This window comes from Somniosus microcephalus, chromosome 14 (genome assembly GCF_052327205.1).
Source record: "Somniosus microcephalus isolate GS21.2 chromosome 14, FLI_Smic_1.0, whole genome shotgun sequence".
In the NCBI taxonomy this organism is placed as follows: Eukaryota; Metazoa; Chordata; class Chondrichthyes; order Squaliformes; family Somniosidae; genus Somniosus; species Somniosus microcephalus.
This window is the reverse complement of record NC_141000.1, coordinates 135,125,539-135,144,131: the sequence shown is the minus strand read 5'-3', so window position 1 is coordinate 135,144,131 and position 18,593 is coordinate 135,125,539. Positions and strand designations below refer to the sequence as shown.

Genomic DNA, 18,593 nt, shown 5'->3' with positions numbered 1-18,593 from the left:
ACTAGGGCTCCTTGATGCTACACTCAGTCAAATGCTGCATTGATGTCAAGGGCAGTAAATCTTAACTCACCTCTGGAATTCAGCTCTTTTGTCCATGTATGGAGCAAGGCTGTAAGGAAGTCTGGAGCTGAGTGGTCCTGGCGGAACCCAAACTGAGCATCAGTGAGGTTTTGGTCAGTTAGTGCCGCTTAATAGCACTGTCGACAACACCTTTAATCACTTTGTGGTGATTGAGAGTAGGCTGATGGGGCGGTAATTGGCTGGATTGGATATGTCCTGCTTTTTGTGGACAGGACATACCTGGGCAATTTTCCACTTGGTCGGGCACATGCCAGTTGTAGCTGTACTGGAACAGCTTGGCTAGACGCGCAGCTAGTTCTGGAGCACAAGCCTTCAGCAGTACAGATGGGATGTTGTTGAGGCCCACAGCCTTTGCTGTATCCAGTGCGATCAACCGTTTCTTGAGGTCATGTGGGACATAACCCTTCATAATCTTGAAGCCCTTTATCAGGTTACACATTAAGAAAAGCCCTCACTTCTCCAGTCTCTCTTCAGTTCTGTAGCCCAGTGAACCGACACAACAACTTTACTGTTGTTTTTATATCCTTCCTGTAGTACAATGTTTAAAACTCCAACTGTACCAAATAAGCTTTCTACAAGTTCAATGCTACCTCCCTGTTTTTGCATTCTATGCTTCTAAACATAAGTTCCCTTTCTAACGACATGTACTGCTATATTTTTTAGGCTATAAAACAACAGACAAATTTCATAGAATCATAGAATCAAAGAATCTTACCGCACAAAAGAAGGCCATTTGGCCCACCATGTCTGTGCTATCATGACAGTGCTATCCAATTAGTCCCCCAACCCCGCTCTTTCCCCAGAGCCCTGCAATTTTCTCTCCTTCGAATATTTATCCAATTCCCTTTTGGAAGTTATTATTGAGTCTGCTTCCATCACCCTTTCAGGCAGTGCGTTCCAGATCATAACAGCTCGCTGCGTAAAACAATTCTTCTCAGCTCCCGGCTGGTTCTTTTGCCAATAACATTAAATCTGTGTCCTCTGGTTACCGACCCTCCTGCCAGTGGCAACAGTTTCTTCCTATGTACTCTATCAAAACCCCTCAAAATTTTGAACACATCAATTAGAATCATACGGGTAGATTTTCCCGAACCTGTCGGGAAGAAGGCGGGACTTCCCCTTTCGGGATTTTGACCCGCCTACTTTGACTTCCGGCCAATCCGCGTGATTTTCCCTTGATTGACCTTGTTGAGCCCGCCCAGGGGGCTCAGCAGGCCAATTAAGGGCCACCCGGCAACAGGTGACGTCAGACTGCAATTTCATCTGTCAAGAGTTCTTAACAGATGAAATATCAGTGTCTCACAGCTGTTTGAAGCTGTCAACACTGACAGTCTGAGTTCTGACATGAGTCATTCTGCACAGACTCAGTTAGAACTCTCACCGGCACTCAAAGCTGCAGGCTGTCACTTTTGACAGATCGCAGCCATTCAGCTTTAAGTTCCGGCTGAGTGATGGGCTCCCGACGGCTACAGGAAGAAAGGCTGTTAAGGTAAGTACAGGTGAGTAAAAGTTCTTTACACACTTTAGACACACCAAACACACTTACCTTTACACTCATGCACCCATCACTCACCTGAGTACCGACATCGCGACCCCTCCAACTCCTTCAACCCGATGGCCCAGCTGCTCTAACCTGGCGTGGTTTGGAGCCGTCGGGAAACCCACATGAAACCCCTCAAAATAGGGATTAGGCTAAAAACTGCCTGTTAACTACCTGTTAACAGGCAGTTAATTGGCACTAATCCCTTCCCGCCTGGTTTCGGCGGGTCCCAGTGCGGGGCGGGTACCCGCTGCCCCGAAACTTACGTGGGGCGGGGTTTTGGGCGGGATTGTGTCAGGACCCTCAAATTCGGGATTTTCCCCCCCACCTGACGGCACACTGAAAATCTGGCCCATAGAATCATAGAATGGTTACAGCACAGAAGGAGAACATTCGGCCCCTCGAGCCCATGCCGACTCGCTCCAAGAGCACTTCAGCCAGTCCCACTCTCCTGCCCTTTCCCTGTAGCCCTGCAAATTTTTTTCCTTCAGGTACTTATCCAATTCCCTTTTGAAAGCCACGATTGAATCTGCCTCCACCACCCTCTCAGGCCGTGCATTCCAGATCCTAGCCACTCACTGCGTAAAAAAGTTTTCCTCATGTTGCATTTGGTTCTTCTGCCAATCACCTTAAATCTGTGTCCTCTGGTTCTCAGCCCTTCCGCCAATGGGAACAGTTTCTCTCTATCTACTCTGTCTCGCCCCTTATGATTTTGAACACCTCTATCAAATCTCCTCTCAACCTTCTCTGCTCTAAGGAGAACAACCCCAGTTTCGCCAGTCTATCCACATAACTGAAGTCTCTCATCCCTGGAATCATTCTTGTAAATCTTTTCTGCACCCTCTCTAAGGCCTTCACATCCTCCCTAAAGTGTGGTGCCTAGAATTGGACACAATACTCCAGTTGAGGCCAAACCAGTGTTTTATACAGGTTCATCATAACTTCCTTGCTTTTGTACTCTATGGGCTAGATTTTCGGGGAGCCGTCAGGCGGGGTTTCAGCCATGTGGGGGGGGGGGAAATCCCGAATTTGGGGGTCCCGACACCATCCTGCCCAAAACCCCGCCTCACATAAGTTTCAGGGGCGGCGGGTACCTGCCCCGCACTGGGACCCGCCGAAACCAGGCGGGAAGGGATTAGTGTCAATTAACTGCCGTTAACAGGTAGTTAACAGGCAGTTTTTAACCTAATCCCCATTTTGAGGGGTTTCGTGTGGGTTTCCCGATGGCTCCAAACCACGCCAGGTAGAGCAGGTGGGCCGTCGGGTTGAAGGAGTTGGAGGGGTCGCGATGACGGCACTCAGGTGAGTGATGGGTGCATGAGTGTAAAGGTAAGTGTGTTTGGTGTGTCTAAAATGTGTAAAGAACTTTTACTCACCTTTACTTACCTTAACAGCCTTTCTTCCTGCAGCCATCGGGAGCGCATCACTCAGCCGGAACTGAAAGCTGAGCGGCTGCGATCTGTCAAAAGTGACAGCCTGCAGCTTTTAGTGCTGCTGAGATTTCTAAATGAGTCTGCGTAGAAGGACTCATCTTAGAAATCAGACTGTCGGTGTTTGACAGCTTCAAACAGCTGTAAAACACTGATATTTCATCTGTCAGAAATCTTGACAGATGAAATTTCAGTCTGTGACGTCACCTGTTGCCGGGTGGCCCTTAATTGACCTGCTGAGCCCGCTGGGCGGGCTCAACAAGGTCAAGCAAGGGAAAATCGCGCGGATTGGCCAGACGTCGAAGTAGGCGGGTCAGAAACCCGAAAGGGGAAGTCCCGCCTTCTTCCCGACAGGTTCGACAAAATCGACCCCTATGCCTCTATTTATAAAGCCCAGCATCCTGTATGCTTTTTTATCTGCTTCCTCAACCTGCCCTGTCACCTTCAATGATTTGTGCACATATACCCCCAGGTCTCTGTTCTTGCACCCCCTTTAGGATTGTACCTTTTAGTTTATATTGCCTCTCCTCATTCTTCCTACCAAAATGTATCACTTTGCACTTTTCAGTGTTAAATTTCATCTGCCACGTGTCCGCCCATTCCACCAGCCTGTCTATGTCCTCTTGAAGTCTATCACTATCCTCGTCACTGTTCACTATACTTCCAAGTTTTGCATCATCTGCAAATTTTGAAATTGTGCCTTGGACACCCAAGTCCAAGTCATTAATATATATCAAGAAAAGCAGTGGTCCTAGAATCGACCCCTGGGGAACACCACTGTATACCATCCTCCAGTCCGAAAAACAACCGTTCACCACTACTCTCTGTTTCCTGTCACTTAGCCAATTTTGTATCCATGCAGCCACTGTTCCTTTTATTCCATGGGCTTCAACTTTGCTGGCAAGTCTATTATGTGGCACTTTGTAAAACGCCTTCTGGAAATCCATATACACCACATCAACTGCATTGCCTTCATCATCCCTCGCGGTTACCTCATCAAAAAACTCAATCAAGTTAGTTAAACGCGATTTGCCTTTAACAAATCTGTGTTGGTTTTCCTTAATTAATCCACACTTGCCCAGGCAACAGTTAATTTTGTCCCAGATTATCATTTCTAAAAGCTTCCCCACTATCGAGGATAAACTGATTGGCCAGTACTTGCTGGGTTTATCCTTACATCTTTTTTGAACAAGGATGTAACATTTGCAAATCTCCAGTCCTCTGGCACCACCCCCATATCTAAGGAGGATTAGAAGATTATGGCCAGTACCTCCACAATTTCCACCTTTTCTTCTCTCAGCATCCTAGGATGCATCCATCTGGTCCTGGTGACTTATCTACTTTAAGTACAGCCAGCCTATCCAGTACCTCCTCTTTATCAATTTTTAGCCCATCCGGGAACGTTAGCATAGTGGTAATGTCCACTAATGATCCAGAGACGTGAGTTCAAATACCACCACAGCAGCTGGGAAATTTAAATTCAGTTAATGAAATAAATCTGGAATAAAAAGCTAGTATCAGTAATGGTAACCATGAAACTATCGGATTGTCGTAAAAACCCATCTGGTTCACTAATGTCCTTCAGGGAAGGAAATCTGCCATCTTTACCTGGTCTGGCCTATATGTGACTCCAGACCCACAGCAATGTGGTTGACTCATAACTGCCCTCTGAAATGGCCTAGCAAGCCACTCAGTTGTAACAAACCTCTACGAAACACAATTAAAAAAAAGAATGAAACTGGACAGACCACCCAGCATCGACCTTGGCATCGGCTACGGACACGGCAACAGCACGCCCAGTCCAGTCGACCCTGCAAAGTCCTCCTCACCAACATCTGGGGACTTGTGACAAAATTGGGAGAGCTGTCCCACAGACTAGTCAAGCAACATCCTGACATAGTCATACTCACAGAATCATACCTTTCAGCCAATGTCCCGAACTCCTCCATCACCATCCCTGGGTATGTCCTGTCCCACCGGCAGGACAGACCCACCAGGGGTGGTGGCACAGTGGTATACAGTCGGGAAGGAGTGGCCCTGGAAGTCCTCACATTGACTCCAGACCCCATGAAGTCTCATGGCTTCAGGTCAAGCATGGGTATGGAAACTTCCTGCTGATTACCACCTACCGCCCTCCCTCAGCTGATGAATCAGTACTCCTCCATGTTGAACACCACTGAGAGTAGCAAGGGCACAGAATGTACTCTGGGTGGGGGACTTCAATGTCCATCACCAAGAGTGGCTCGGTAGCACCACTACTGACCGAGCTGGCCGAGTCCTGAAGGACATAATTGCCAGTCTGAACCTGCGACAGGCGGTGAGAGAACCAACACGAGGGAAAAACCTACTTGACCTCGTCCTCACAAATCTACCTGTCGTAGATGCATCTGTCCATGACATATATTGGTAGCAGTGGCCACCGCACAGTCATTGTGGAGACAAAGTCCCGTCTTCACACTGAGGACACCCTCCATCTTGTTGTGTGGCACTACCACCGTGCTAAATGGGATAGATTCAAAACAGATCTAACAGCTCAAAACTGGGCATCCATGAGGTGCTGTGGGCCATCAGCAGCAGCAGAATTATATTCCACCACAATCTGTAACCTCATAGCCCAGAATATCCCTCACTATACCATTACCATCAAGCCAGGGGACCAACCCTGGTTCAACAACAAGTGTAGAAGAGCATGCCAGGAACAGCACCAGGCGTACCTAAAAATGAGATGCCAACCTGCAACACAGGACTACATGCATGCTAAAAAGCAGAAGCAGCATGCTATAGACAAGGCTAAGCGATCCCACAATCAACGGATCAGACCAAAGCTCTGCAGTCCTGCCACATCCAGTCGTGAATGGCGATGGACCATTAAACAACTAACGGGAGGAGGAGGCTCCATGAATATCCCCATCCTCAATGATGGTGGAGCCCAGCACGTGAGTGCAAAAGACAAGGCTGAAGCGTTTGCAACCATCTTCAGCCAGAAGTGCCGAGTGGATGATCCATATCGGCCTCTTCCTGAGGGCCCCACCATCACAGAAGCCAGTCTTCAGCCAATTCGATTCACTCCGCATCATATCAAGAAACGGCTGAGCGCACTGGATACAGCAAAGGCTATGGGCCCCAACAACATCCCGGCTATTGTGCTGAAGACCTGTGCTCCAGAACTAGCCGCGCCTCTAGCCAAGCTGTTCCAGTACAGCTACAACACTGGCATCTATCCGACAATGTGGAAAACTGCCCAGGTATGTCCTATCCACAAAACCAGGACAAATCCAACCTGGCCAATTACCAGCCCATCAGTCTACTCTCAATCATCAGCAAAGTGATGGAAGGTGTCATCGAAAGTGCTATCAAGCGGCACTTACTCACCAATAACCTGCTCACGGATGCCCAGTTTGAGATCCGCCAAGACCACTCGGCTCCCGACCTCATTACAGCCTTGGTCCAAACATAGACAAAGGAGCTGAATTCCAGAGGTGAGGTGAGAGTGACTGCCCTTGACATCAAGTCAGCATTTGACCGAGTGTGGCATCAAGGAGCCCTCGTAAAACTGAAGTCAATGGGAATTGGGGGGAAAGCGCTCCACTGGCTGGAGTCATACCTAGCACAAAGGAAGATAGTTCTGGTGGCTGAAGGTCAATCATCACAGCCCCAGGACATCGCTGCAGGAGTTCCTCAGGGCAGTGTCCTAGGCCCAACCATCTTCAGCTGCTTCATCAATGACCTTCCCTCCAACATAAGATCAGAAATGGGGATGTTCGCTGATGACTGCATAGTGTTTAGCGCCATTCACAACTCAAATAATGAAGCAGTCCATGCTTGCATGCAACAAGACCTGGACGACGTTCAGGCTTGAGCTGATAAGTGGCAGGTAACATTCATGTCACAGACGTGCCAGGCAATGACTATCTCCAACAAGCGAGAGACTAACCACCTCCCCTTGACATTCAACAGGTTTACCATCGCCGAATCCCTCATCATCAACATCCTGGGGGTCACCATTAACCAGAAACTTAACTGGACCAGCCACATCAATACTGTGGCAACAAGAGCAGGTCAGAGGCTAGGTGTTCTGTGGTGAGTGTCTCACCTCCTGACTCCCCAAACCTTTCCATCATCTACAAGGCACAAGTAAGGAGTGTGATGAAATACTCTCCATTTCCCTGGACGAGTGCAGCTCCAACAACACTCAAGAAGCTCGACACCATCCAGGACAAAGCAGCCCGCTTGATTGGCACGCCATCCACCACCTTAAACATTCACTCCCTCCACCACTGGCGTACCGTAGCTGCAGTGTGTACCATCTACAAGATGCACAGCTGCAACTTGCCAAGACTTCTTCGGCAGCATCTCCCAAATCCGCAACATCTTCCACCTAGAAGGACAAGGGCAGCAGGTGCATGGGAACACCACCACCTCCAAGTTCCCCTCCAAGTCACACACCATCCTGACTTAGAAGTATATCGCCGATCTGGGTCAAAATCCTGGAACTCCCTCCGTAACAGCACTGTGGGAGTACCATCACCACGCGGACTGCATTTGTTCAAGAAGCAGCCCACCACCACCTTATCAAGGGCAATTAGGGATGGGCAATAAATGCTGGCCTTGCCAGCGTCGCCTTCTTCCCATAAACGAATTTTAAAAAAAATCTCAACTACCTCCTCTTTCACTACGACTTTGGCAGCATCTTCTTCCTGGGTAAAGACAGATGCAAAGTATTCATTTAGTACCTCAGCCATGCCCTCTGCCTCCATGCGTAGGTCTCCTTCTTGGTCCCTAATCGGCCCACCCCTCCTCTTACTACCCATTTAATATATATATGCCTATAGAAGACTTTTGGATTCCCTTTTATGTTAGCTGCCAGTCTATTCTCATACTCTCTCTTTGCCTCTCTTATTTCCTTTTTCACTTCCCTACTAAACTTTCTATATTCGCTTTGATTCTCACTTGTATTCTCAACCTGACATCTGTCGTACGCCCCCTTTTTCTGCTTCATCTTACCCTCTATCTCGTTCATCATCCAGGGAGCTCTGCCTTTGGCTGTCCTACCTTTCCCTCTCATGGGAATGTACCTCGACTGTACCTGAACCATCTCCTCTTCAAAGGCAGCCCATTGTTTGATTACAGTTTTGTCTGCCAATCTTTGATTCCAATTTACCCGGGCCAGATCCATTCTCAATCCACTGAAATTGACCTTTCTCCAATTAAGTATTTTTACTCTAGATTGCTCCCTGTCCTTTTCCATAGCTAATCTAAACCTTATGATACTGTGATCACTGTTCCCTAAATGTTCTCCTACTGACACTTGCTCCACTTGACCCACCTCGTTCCCCAGAGCCAGATCCAGCAATGCCTCCTTATTCGTTGGGCTGGAAACATTTTGATCAAGAAAGTTCTCCTGAATACACTTCAGAAATTCTTCCCCCTTTCTGCCCTTTACACTATTAGTATCCCAGTCTATATTAGGATAGTTGAAGTCCCCCATTATCACTTCTCCATAGTTCTTGCACCTCCCTGCAAGTTCCCTGCAAATTTGTTCCTCTATTTCCTTCCCATGAGTTGGTGGCCTATAGAATACACCTAGTCATGTAATGGCACCTCTATTGTTTCTTAACTCTAACCAAATAGATTCTGTCCTTGACCCCTCCAGGGCATCCTCTCTCTCCAACACTGTAATATTCTCATAACCAATATTGCCACCCCAGCTTCTTTCTTTCCTTCCCTATCTTTATAATGGACTCTAGCATTTCCCCACTACCGATGTCAGGCTTACCAGTCTATAATTCCCCGTTTTCTCTCTACCACCTTTTTTAAATAGTGGGGTTACATTAGCTACCCTCCAATCCATGGGAACTGTTCCAGAGTCTATCAGACTTTGGAAGATGACCAGCAATGCATCTACTATTTCAAGGGCCACTTCCTTAAGTACCCTAGGATGTAGATTATCAGGCCCTGGGGATGTGTTGGCCTTCAATCCCGTCAATTTCCCTAACACCATTTCCCTACAAATACTGATTTCATTCAGTTCCTCCCTCTCATTAGGCCCTATGTTCCCCAACATCTCTGGGAGTTTATTTGTGTCCTCCTTTGTGAAGACAGAACCAAAGTATGCATTTAATTGGTCTGCCATGTCTTTGTTCCCCATTATAAATTCCCCTTTCTGACTGCAAGGGACCTACGCTAGACTTTACCAATCTTTTTCTCATTACATATTTATAGAAGCTTTTACAACCAGTTTTTATGTTCCCTGAAAGCTTACTCTCATACTCTATTTTCCCCCTCTTAATTAATCCCTTTGTCCTCCTTTGCTGAATCCTAACCTGCTCCCAATCCTCAGGTTTGCTGCTTTTTCTGGCCAATTTATATGTCCTCTCCTTGGATCTTATGCTATCCCTAATTTCCCTTGTTAACCAATGTTGAGTCACCTTTTTTGTTTTATTTTTATGCCAAACAGGGATGAACAAATTCTGTAGTTCATCCATGCGATCTTTAAATGTTTGCCATTGCCTATTCACCGTCAACCCTTTAAGTAACATTCCCCAATCCATTCTAGCCAACTCGCGCCTCATACCATCGTAGTTTCCTTTATTTAAATTCAGTACCCAATTCTCTGAATCAACTACTTCACCCTCCATCTTAATGAAGAATTCTATCATATTATGATCGCTCCTCCCCAAGGGGCCTCGCACAACAAGATTGCTAATTAATCCTTTCTCATTACATAATACCCAGTCTAAGATGGCCTGATCTCTAGTTGTTTCCTCAACATATTGGTCCAGGAAACCATCCCCTATACATTCTAGGAATTCCTCTTCCACAGTATTGTTACTAATTTGGTTAGACCAATCTATATGTAGATTAAAATCACCCATGATAACTGCTGTGCCCTTATTGCATGCATCTCTAATTTCCCATTTAATGCCATCCCCAACCTCAGCATTACTGTTTGGGGGTCTGTATACAACTCCCACTAACGTTTTCTGCCCCTTGGTATTTCTCAGCTCTACCCATACAGATTTTTTTAATTTATTTTTTATTCATTGATGGGATGTGGGCGTCGCTGGCTAGGCCTGCATTTAGTGCCCATCCCTAATTGCCCTTGAGAATATGGTGGTGAGCCGCCTTCTTGAACTGCTGCAGTCCATATGGTGCAGGGACACCCACAATGCTGTTAGGAAGGGAGCTAATCATCAGCTAATATCCTTCCTTACTATTGTGTTAATCTCCTCTTTAGCCAGCAATGCTACCCCACCACCTTTTCCTTTTTGCCTGTCCTTCCTGAATATTGAATACCCCTGGATGTTGAATTCCCAGCCTTGGTCACCCTGGAGCCATGTCTCCGTAATCCCAATTACATCATATCCGTTTACATCTATTTGCACAGCTAATTCATCCACCTTATTACGAATGCTCCTCGCATGATGCGGCCATGTTTGATTTACACCCTTTGGCCTAGAAATTCGGTAGGCTTAGCGCCGCATTTGAGGCGCTAGAGGGCCTAGCGCCGGAGTTATGGCCAGTTGAGAAATTCCCTGGGGCCCTAAATCGGCGTTGCACCGGTAGCGCTGCGCCGGCACCGATGACGTCATCGGTGTGCGCAGCATCCCGGTTGCCGTGGTAACCCGGCCCCAAGCCGAAATTCAGTTGCGCCCGCCTCGCCCGTGGTAGGCGCAACTAAAACTCTGGCAACAGAGTCTTCCCCCAGTGTGCGCCGGCGCATAAAGGTGGAGCGGCGGCCGGCCACATTCCCGGCGGCCGCCTGCCCGCACCTCCCTTCCCGGACTCCTGCATTCCCCCCCCGTGGCCCTGATCAGTGTCTCATGCGAGCCCGGCACTTCCCCGAGGTGCCGGGCTCAGATGTCGGGTCAATCTGCCGGACAGTTGTCGGCTGCAGGCAGCTCCTCCTTAACAGGAGGAGGAGGCCTGCAGTTCCCCCGCCTGCCGCACCGCATCGGGTGCCGCAGCGGGGGATTAGCGCCGGGAAACCCAAGTTCACGCCCGTTTTGAGGCGCTAAAGGAGGGTTTTAGCGCCCACCGCCGTCTGGGCCCGGCGCACCCGAATTTTCGTCGGGCGCTGCCGCATTACCGCTGGTGCAAACTTTCTGGCGCTACAGCCCTGGCAAGACCAGAACCCAATTTCTAGGCCTTTATTTCTCTGACTTCCACTTTTGCTTTTCTCCTTCCTGTCTTTTGCTTCTATCCTTGCTTCCCTTTCTTCTGTCTCCCTGCACAGGTTCCCAACCCTGCCATTTTAGTTTAAACGCTCTCCAACAGCACTAGCAAACACTCCCCCTAGGACATCGGTCCCCGTCCTGCCCAGGTGCAAACCGTCCAGTTTGTACTGGTCCCACCTCCCCCAGAACCGGTTCCAATGTCCCAGGAATTTGAATCCCTCCCCCTTGCACCATTCTTCTAGCCACGTATTCATCTGAAATATCCTTCTATTTCTACACTGACTAGCATGTGGCACTGGTAGCAATCCTGAGATTACTAACTTTGAGGTCCTATTTTTTAATTTACCTGCTAACTATAAAAGATGTAATAGCAGAGCACTTGGAAAACAGTGACAGGATCGGACAAAGTCAACATGGATTTACAAAAGGTAAATCATGCTTGACTAATCTACTGGAATTTTTTGAGGATGTAACTGGTAGAATAGATAAGGGAAAACCAGTGGATGTGGTGTATTTGCACTTTCAGAAGTCTTTCGATAAGGTCCCGCATAAGAGACTAGCGTGCAAACTTAAAGCACATGGTATTGGGGGTAAGGTACTGAAATGGATAGAAAACTGGTTGGCAGACAGGAAGCAAAGAGTTGGAATAAACGGGTCTTTTTCCGAGTGGAAGGCAGTGACTAGTGGGGTACCACAGGGATCGGTGCTAGGACCCCAGTTATTCACAATATATATTAATGATCTAGACGAGGGAACTAGATGTAATATCTCCAAATTTGCAGACGACACAAAGCTGGGTGGGCGTGTGTGCTGTGAGGAGGATGCCGAGAAACTCCAGTATGATTTGGACAGGTTGGGTGATTGGGCAGATGCATGGCAGATGTAGTATAATGTGGATAAATGTGAGGTTATCCACTTTGGTGGCAAAAACAGGAAGGCAGATTATTATCTGATCAGCAATAGATTGGGAGAAGGGGAAGTGCAATGAGACCTGGATGTCCTTGTGCACCAGTCGCTGAAGGTAAGCATGCAGGTGCGGCAGGCGGTTAAGAAGGCAAATGGTATGTTGGCCTTCATAGCAAGAGGGTTCGAGTACAGGAACAAGGATGTCTTGCTGCAGTTGTACAGGGCCTTGGTGAGACCACACCTTGAGTATTGTGTGCAGTTTTGGTCACCTTATCTGAGGAAGGATGTTCTTGCCGTGAAGGGAGTGCAGCGAAGATTCACCAGGCTGATACCTGGGATGGCAGGAATGAGGTATAAGGAGAGATTGGATCGATTAGGCTTGTATTTGCTAGAGTTTAGAAGAATGAGAGGGGATTTCATTGAAACTTATAAAATTCTAACAGGACTAGACAGGCTAGATGCAGGAAGGATGGTCCCGATGGTGGGGGTGTCCAGAACCAGGGGTCACAATCTAAAGATAAGGGGTAAGCCATTTAGGACAGAGATGAGGAGGAATTTCTTCACCTAGAGTGGTGAACCTGTGGAATTCTCTACCACAGAAGGCAGTTGAGGCCAATTCATTAAATATATTCAAGAAGGAGTTAGATATATTTCTTAAGGCTAAAGGGATCAAGGGATACAGGGAGAAAGCAGGGACAGTGTACTGAGTTTGGATGATCAGCCATGATCTCATTAAATGGTGGAGCAGGCTCGAGGGGCCAAATGGCCTATTCCTGCTCCTATCTTCTATGGCACTTAGCTGCCAAGTTATTTACCTTTGCTGCTCTTGTAAGATCATTAAACTTCTTCTGACACTGGAGGGGTGCCAGGGCATTAAGGAGATGCTCTATGCTAGAGTCACTTCTTTCCATATTGCAGGTAGTGCAGAGTTTCTTGGCTTGCAGCACTTACACCTGAAGTTCACTCCTCAGCTTTATTTTGGCTAATGGATTCTCACTTTCAGTGGAATTCACTGCTCCTTTTCTTCCATTTCCTGTTAAACAACTTTACCTCTTTATGTGCCACAGAGGAAAGACACTGGAATTTCAGGCCCATAAAGCAGAAATGTCTGATAACATTGTTTTCATGTTTTTAGGTAGCTATATCAGACCAGACTTAAACTTTCCATACAGTATTCCACGGCGGGTCGGTGGGTCCAAGCATTATGAAAATGATCCTCCTTTGTCGTCCTGTGGGATCTTCCAGTCTAGGCTAATGGGTAAGTTTAAGATGTTGCAGTTTCAGCTCAGTCATCCACTTTGAACCTTATTTCCAGGTCAGGCCAAGGTGGCTTAGTGTTGATGTTATTTTCATAAATCACCCACTGGAGATACAGTCCCCAACATTCCTTTAGGGCTCTTCTGCGAGTGGAAGAGTGGCAGAGCAGATCCTAAATCTACCTTTTTTATTTGTTCTTGGGATTTGGGCAACACAGGAAAAGTCAGCATTAATTGCCCATCCTTAGTTGCCCGGAGAAGGTTGTGTTGGGTCTTCTCCTTGAACTGACGCAGTCTTTCTGCTGACGGTCTCCCACAATTGACTGGACAGGCATAGTCCCCATCCCAAATCCTGGGAGACTGAGCCTCAATCCGTGGTTGGAATGGTCTCAACCCATGGTTGGGTGGGTCTTATTTCCATGGTTGAGTTGGTCTTATTTCCATGGTTGGGTGGGTCTTATTTCCATGGTTGAGTTGGTCTTATTTCCATGGTTGAGTTGGTCTTATTTCCATGGTTGGGTGGGTCTTATTTCCATGGTTGAGTTGGTCTTATTTCCATGGTTGAGTTGGTCTTATTTCCATGGTTGGGTGGGTCTTATTTCCATGGTTGAGTGGGTCTTATTTCATGGTTGGGTGGATCTTATTTCAATGTTTGAGTGGGTCTTATTTCCATGGTTGGGTGGATCTTATTTCAATGTTTGAGTGGGTCTTATTTCCATGGTTGGGTGGACACCCATCAAGCTTTGCCTCTGTAAGGCAGAGCAGCCCACCTGAAGTACCCCATAACTTCCAGGCTGAAGATACAAATTGGCTGCTGTAGTTTCCAGCTGCAAGAGGACCAATTCTGCCTCAAGACAGATTTCCCCCAGGGGTGGTGATTTCCCCCAGGGTCACAGAGCCATAACAGCACAGAAGGAGGCCATTCAGCCCATCGAGTCCATGCCAGCTCTCTGTGGAGCAATCCAGTCAGTCCCATTCCCCCGCTCTATCCCCGTAGCCCTGCAAGTTTATTTCCCCTCAAGTGCCTATCCAGTCTCCCCTTGAAAACATTGAGTGCCTCCGCTTCCACCACTTCCGTCGGCAGCGAGTTCCAGGTCATCACCACTCGCTGTGTAAAAAGGTTTTTCTTCACATCCCCCCTGTATCTCTTGCCCAAAACTTTAAATCTGTGTCCCTAAGTCCTTGTACCATCAATTAGTAGGAAAAGCCTTTCCCCATCTAGCCTATCCAAACCCGTCATAATCTTGGACACCTCTATCAAATCACCCCTCAACCTCCTTTGTTCTAATGAAAACAAATCCAGCTTCTCCAACCGGTCCTTGTAGCTAAGATCCCCCATCCCTGGAACCATTCTGGTAAATCTCCCCCAGGGGTGGTGATTTCCCCAGGGGTGGTGATTTCCCCCAGGGGTGGAGAGATTTCCCCAGGGGTGGTGATCTCCCCCAGGGGTGGAGAGATTTCCCCCAGGGGTGGTGATTTCCCCCAGGGGTGGTGATTTCCCCAGGGGTGGTGATTTCCCCCAGGGGTGGTGATTTCCCCCAGGGGTGGTGTGATTTCCCCCAGGGGTGGTGATTTCCCCAGGGGTGTGATTTCCCCCAGGGGTGGTGATTTCCCCAGGGGTGGTGATTTCCCCCAGGGGTGGTGTGATTTCCCCCAGGGGTGGTGATTTCCCCCAGGGATGGTGATTTCCCCCAGGGGTGGTGTGATTTCCCCCAGGGGTGGTGATTTCCTCCAGGGGTGGTGATTTCCCCAGGGATGGTGATTTCCCCCAGGGGTGGTGTGATTTCCCCCAGGGGTGGTGATTTCCCCCAGGGGTGGTGTGAATTCCCCCAGGGATGGTGATTTCCCCCAGGGGTGGTGATTTCCCCCAGGGGTGGTGTGATTTCCCCCAGGGGTGGTGATTTCCTCCAGGGGTGGTGATTTCCCCCAGGGGTGGTGATTTCCCCAGGGGTGGTGATTTCCTCCAGGGGTGGTGATTTCCCCAGGGGTGGTGATTTCCCCCAGGGGTGGTGATTGCCCCATGGGTGGTGATTTCCTCCAGGGGTGGTGTGATTTCCCCCAGGGGTGGTGATTTCCTCCAGGGGTGGTGATTTCCCCCAGGGGTGGTATTATTTCCCCCAGGGGTGGTGATTTCCTCCAGGGGTGGTGATTTCCCCCAGGAGTGGTATTATTTCCCCCAGGGGTGGTGATTTCCCCCAGGGATGGTGATTTCCCCAGGGGTGGTGTGACTTCCCCCAGGGGTGGTGATTTCCCCCAGGGGTGGTGATTTCCCCCAGGGGTGGTGTGATTTCCCCCAGGGGTGGTGATTTCCTCCAGGGGTGGTGATTTCCCCAGGGGTGGTGATTTCCTCCAGGGGTGGTGATTTCCCCAGGGGTGGTGATTTCCCCCAGGGATGGTGATTGCCCCATGGGTGGTGATTTCCTCCAGGGGTGGTGATTTCCCCAGGGGTGGTGATTTCCCCCAGGGGTGGTGATTGCCCCATGGGTGGTGATTTCCTCCAGGGGTGGTGATTTCCTCCAGGGGTGGTGATTTCCTCCAGGGGTGGTGATTTCCCCCAGGGGTGGTGATTTCCTCCAGGGGTGGTGATTTCCCCCAGGGGTGGTATTATTTCCCCCAGGGGTGGTGATTTCCTCCAGGGGTGGTGATTTCCCCCAGGAGTGGTATTATTTCCCCCAGTGGTGGTGATTTCCCCCAGGGATGGTGATTTCCCCAGGGGTGGTGTGACTTCCCCCAGGGGTGGTGATTTCCCCCAGGGGTGGTGATTTCCCCCAGGGGTGGTGTGATTTCCCCCAGGGGTGGTGATTTCCTCCAGGGGTGGTGATTTCCCCCAGGGGTGGTGATTTCCTCCAGGGGTGGTGATTTCCCCCAGGGGTGGTGATTTCCTCCAGGGGTGGTGATTTCCCCAGGGGTGGTGATTTCCCCCAGGGATGGTGATTGCCCCATGGGTGGTGATTTCCTCCAGGGGTGGTGATTTCCCCAGGGGTGGTGATTTCCCCCAGGGGTGGTGATTGCCCCATGGGTGGTGATTTCCTCCAGGGGTGGTGATTTCCTCCAGGGGTGGTGATTTCCCCCAGGGGTGGTGATTTCCCCAGGGGTGGTGATTTCCTCCAGGGGTGGTGATTTCCCCAGGGGTGGTGATTTCCCCCAGGGGTGGTGATTGCCCCATGGGTGGTGATTTCCTCCAGGGGTGGTGTGATTTCCCCCAGGGGTGGTGATTTCCTCCAGGGGTGGTGATTACCCCCAGGGGTGGTATTATTTCCCCCAGGGGTGGTGCTTTCCTCCAGGGGTGGTGATTTCCCCCAGGAGTGGTATTATTTCCCCCAGGGGTGGTGATTTCCCCCAGGGATGGTGATTTCCCCAGGGGTGGTGTGACTTCCCCCAGGGGTGGTGATTTCCTCCAGGGGTGGTGATTTACCCCAGGGGTGGTGTGATTTCCCCCAGGGGTGGTGTGACTTCACCCAGGGGTGGTGATTTCCTCCAGGGGTGGTGATTTACCCCAGGGGTGGTGTGATTTCCCCCAGGGGTGGTGTGATTTTCCCAGGGGTGGTGATTTCCCCCAGGGGTGGTGTGATTTCCCCAGGGGTGGTGATTTCCCCAGGGATGGTGATTTCACCCAGGGGTGGTCCCCCAGGGGTGGTGTGATTTCCCCCAGGGGTGGTGATTTCCCCCAGGGGTGGTGATTTCCTCCAGGGGTGGTGATTTCCTCCAGGGGTGGTGATTTACCCAGGGGTGGGGATTTCCCCAGGGGTGGTGATTTCCCCCAGAGGTGGTGATTTCCTCCAGGGGTGGTGATTTCCCCAGGGGTGGTGATTTCCTCCAGGGGTGGTGATTTCCCCAGGGGTGGTGATTTCCCCCAGGGGTGGTGTGATTTCCCCCAGGGGTGGTGATTTCCCTCAGGGGTGGTATTATTTCCCCCAGGGGTGGTGATTTCCTCCAGGGGTGGTGATTTCCTCCAGGGGTGGTATTATTTCCCCCAGGGGTGGTGATTTCCCCCAGGGGTGGTGGTGATTTCCCCCAGGGATGGTGATTTCCCCCAGGGGTGGTGATTTTCCCAGGGATGGTGATTTCCCCCAGGGGTGGTGTGATTTCCCCCAGGGGTGGTGATTTCCCCCAGGGGTGGTGTGATTTCCCCCAGGGGTGGTGATTTCCCCAGGGGTGGAGCCTTTCCCCAGGGGTGGTGATTTCCCCCAGGGGTGGAGCCTTTCCCCCAGGGGTGGTGTGATTTCCCCAGGGGTGGAGATTTCCCCCAGGGGTGGTGTGATTTCCCCAGGGATGGTGATTTCCCCAGGGCGGTGTGATTTCCCCCAGGGGTGGTGATTTCCCCAGGGATGGTGATTTCACCCCGGGGTGGTGATTTCCCCCAGGGGTGGTCCCCCAGGGGTGGTGTGATTTCCCCCAGGGGTGGTGATTTCCCCCAGGGGTGGTGATTTCCCCAGGGGTGGTGATTACCCCCAGGGGTGGTGTGATTTCCCCAGGGGTGGTGTGATTTCCCCCAGGGGTGGTGATTTCCCCCAGGGGTGGTGTGATTTCCCCCAGGGGTGGTGATTTCCCCAGGGGTGGTGTGATTTCCCCAGGGGTGGTGTGATTTCCCCCAGGGATGGTGATTTCCCCCAGGAGTGGTGTGATTTCCCCAGGGGTGGTGATTTCCCCCAGGGGTGGTGAAATTTCCCTCAGGGGTGGTGATTTCATCCAGGGGTGGTGTGATTTCCCCCAGGGTTGGTGATTTCCTCCACGGGTGGTGATTTCCCCAGGGGTGGTGATTTCCCCCAGGGGTTGTGATTTCCCCCAGGGGTCGTGTGATGTCGCCCAGGGGTGGTGATTTCCTCCAGGGGTGGTGTGATTTCCCCCAGGGGTGGTGATTTCCTCCAGGGGTGGTGATTTCCCCAGGGTGGTGATTTCCCCCAGGGGTGGTGGTGATTTCCCCCAGGGGTGGTGGTGATTTCCCCCAGGGATGGTGATTTCCCCAGGGGTGGTGTGATTTCGCCCACGGGTGGTGATTTCCCCCAGGGGTGGTGATTTCCCCCAGGGATGGTGATTTCCCCAGGGGTGGTGATTTCCCCAGGGGTGGTGTGATTTCCCCATGGGTGGAGAGATTTCCCCAGGGGTGGTGTGATTTCCCCCAGGGGTGGTGATTTCCTCCAGGGGTGGAGCCTTTCCCCGGGGTGGTGATTTCCCCAGGGGTGGTGATTTCCCCCAGGGGTGG

At 50.2% G+C, this 18,593-nt stretch overlaps 1 protein-coding gene across 1 annotated transcript in view; it reads left to right on the top strand.

Moving 5' to 3' along the window:
• The window catches only part of LOC147107934 (ubiquitin-associated and SH3 domain-containing protein A-like), a 310,971-nt gene that overhangs the window by 202,377 nt on the left and 90,001 nt on the right, over positions 1–18,593 (top strand). Inside the window, exon 9 of the mRNA XM_086007359.1 lies at positions 13,270–13,392. Within this exon, the coding sequence (XP_085863485.1) occupies positions 13,270–13,392 (123 nt within the window). The remainder of the gene's footprint in view (positions 1–13,269; positions 13,393–18,593) is intronic.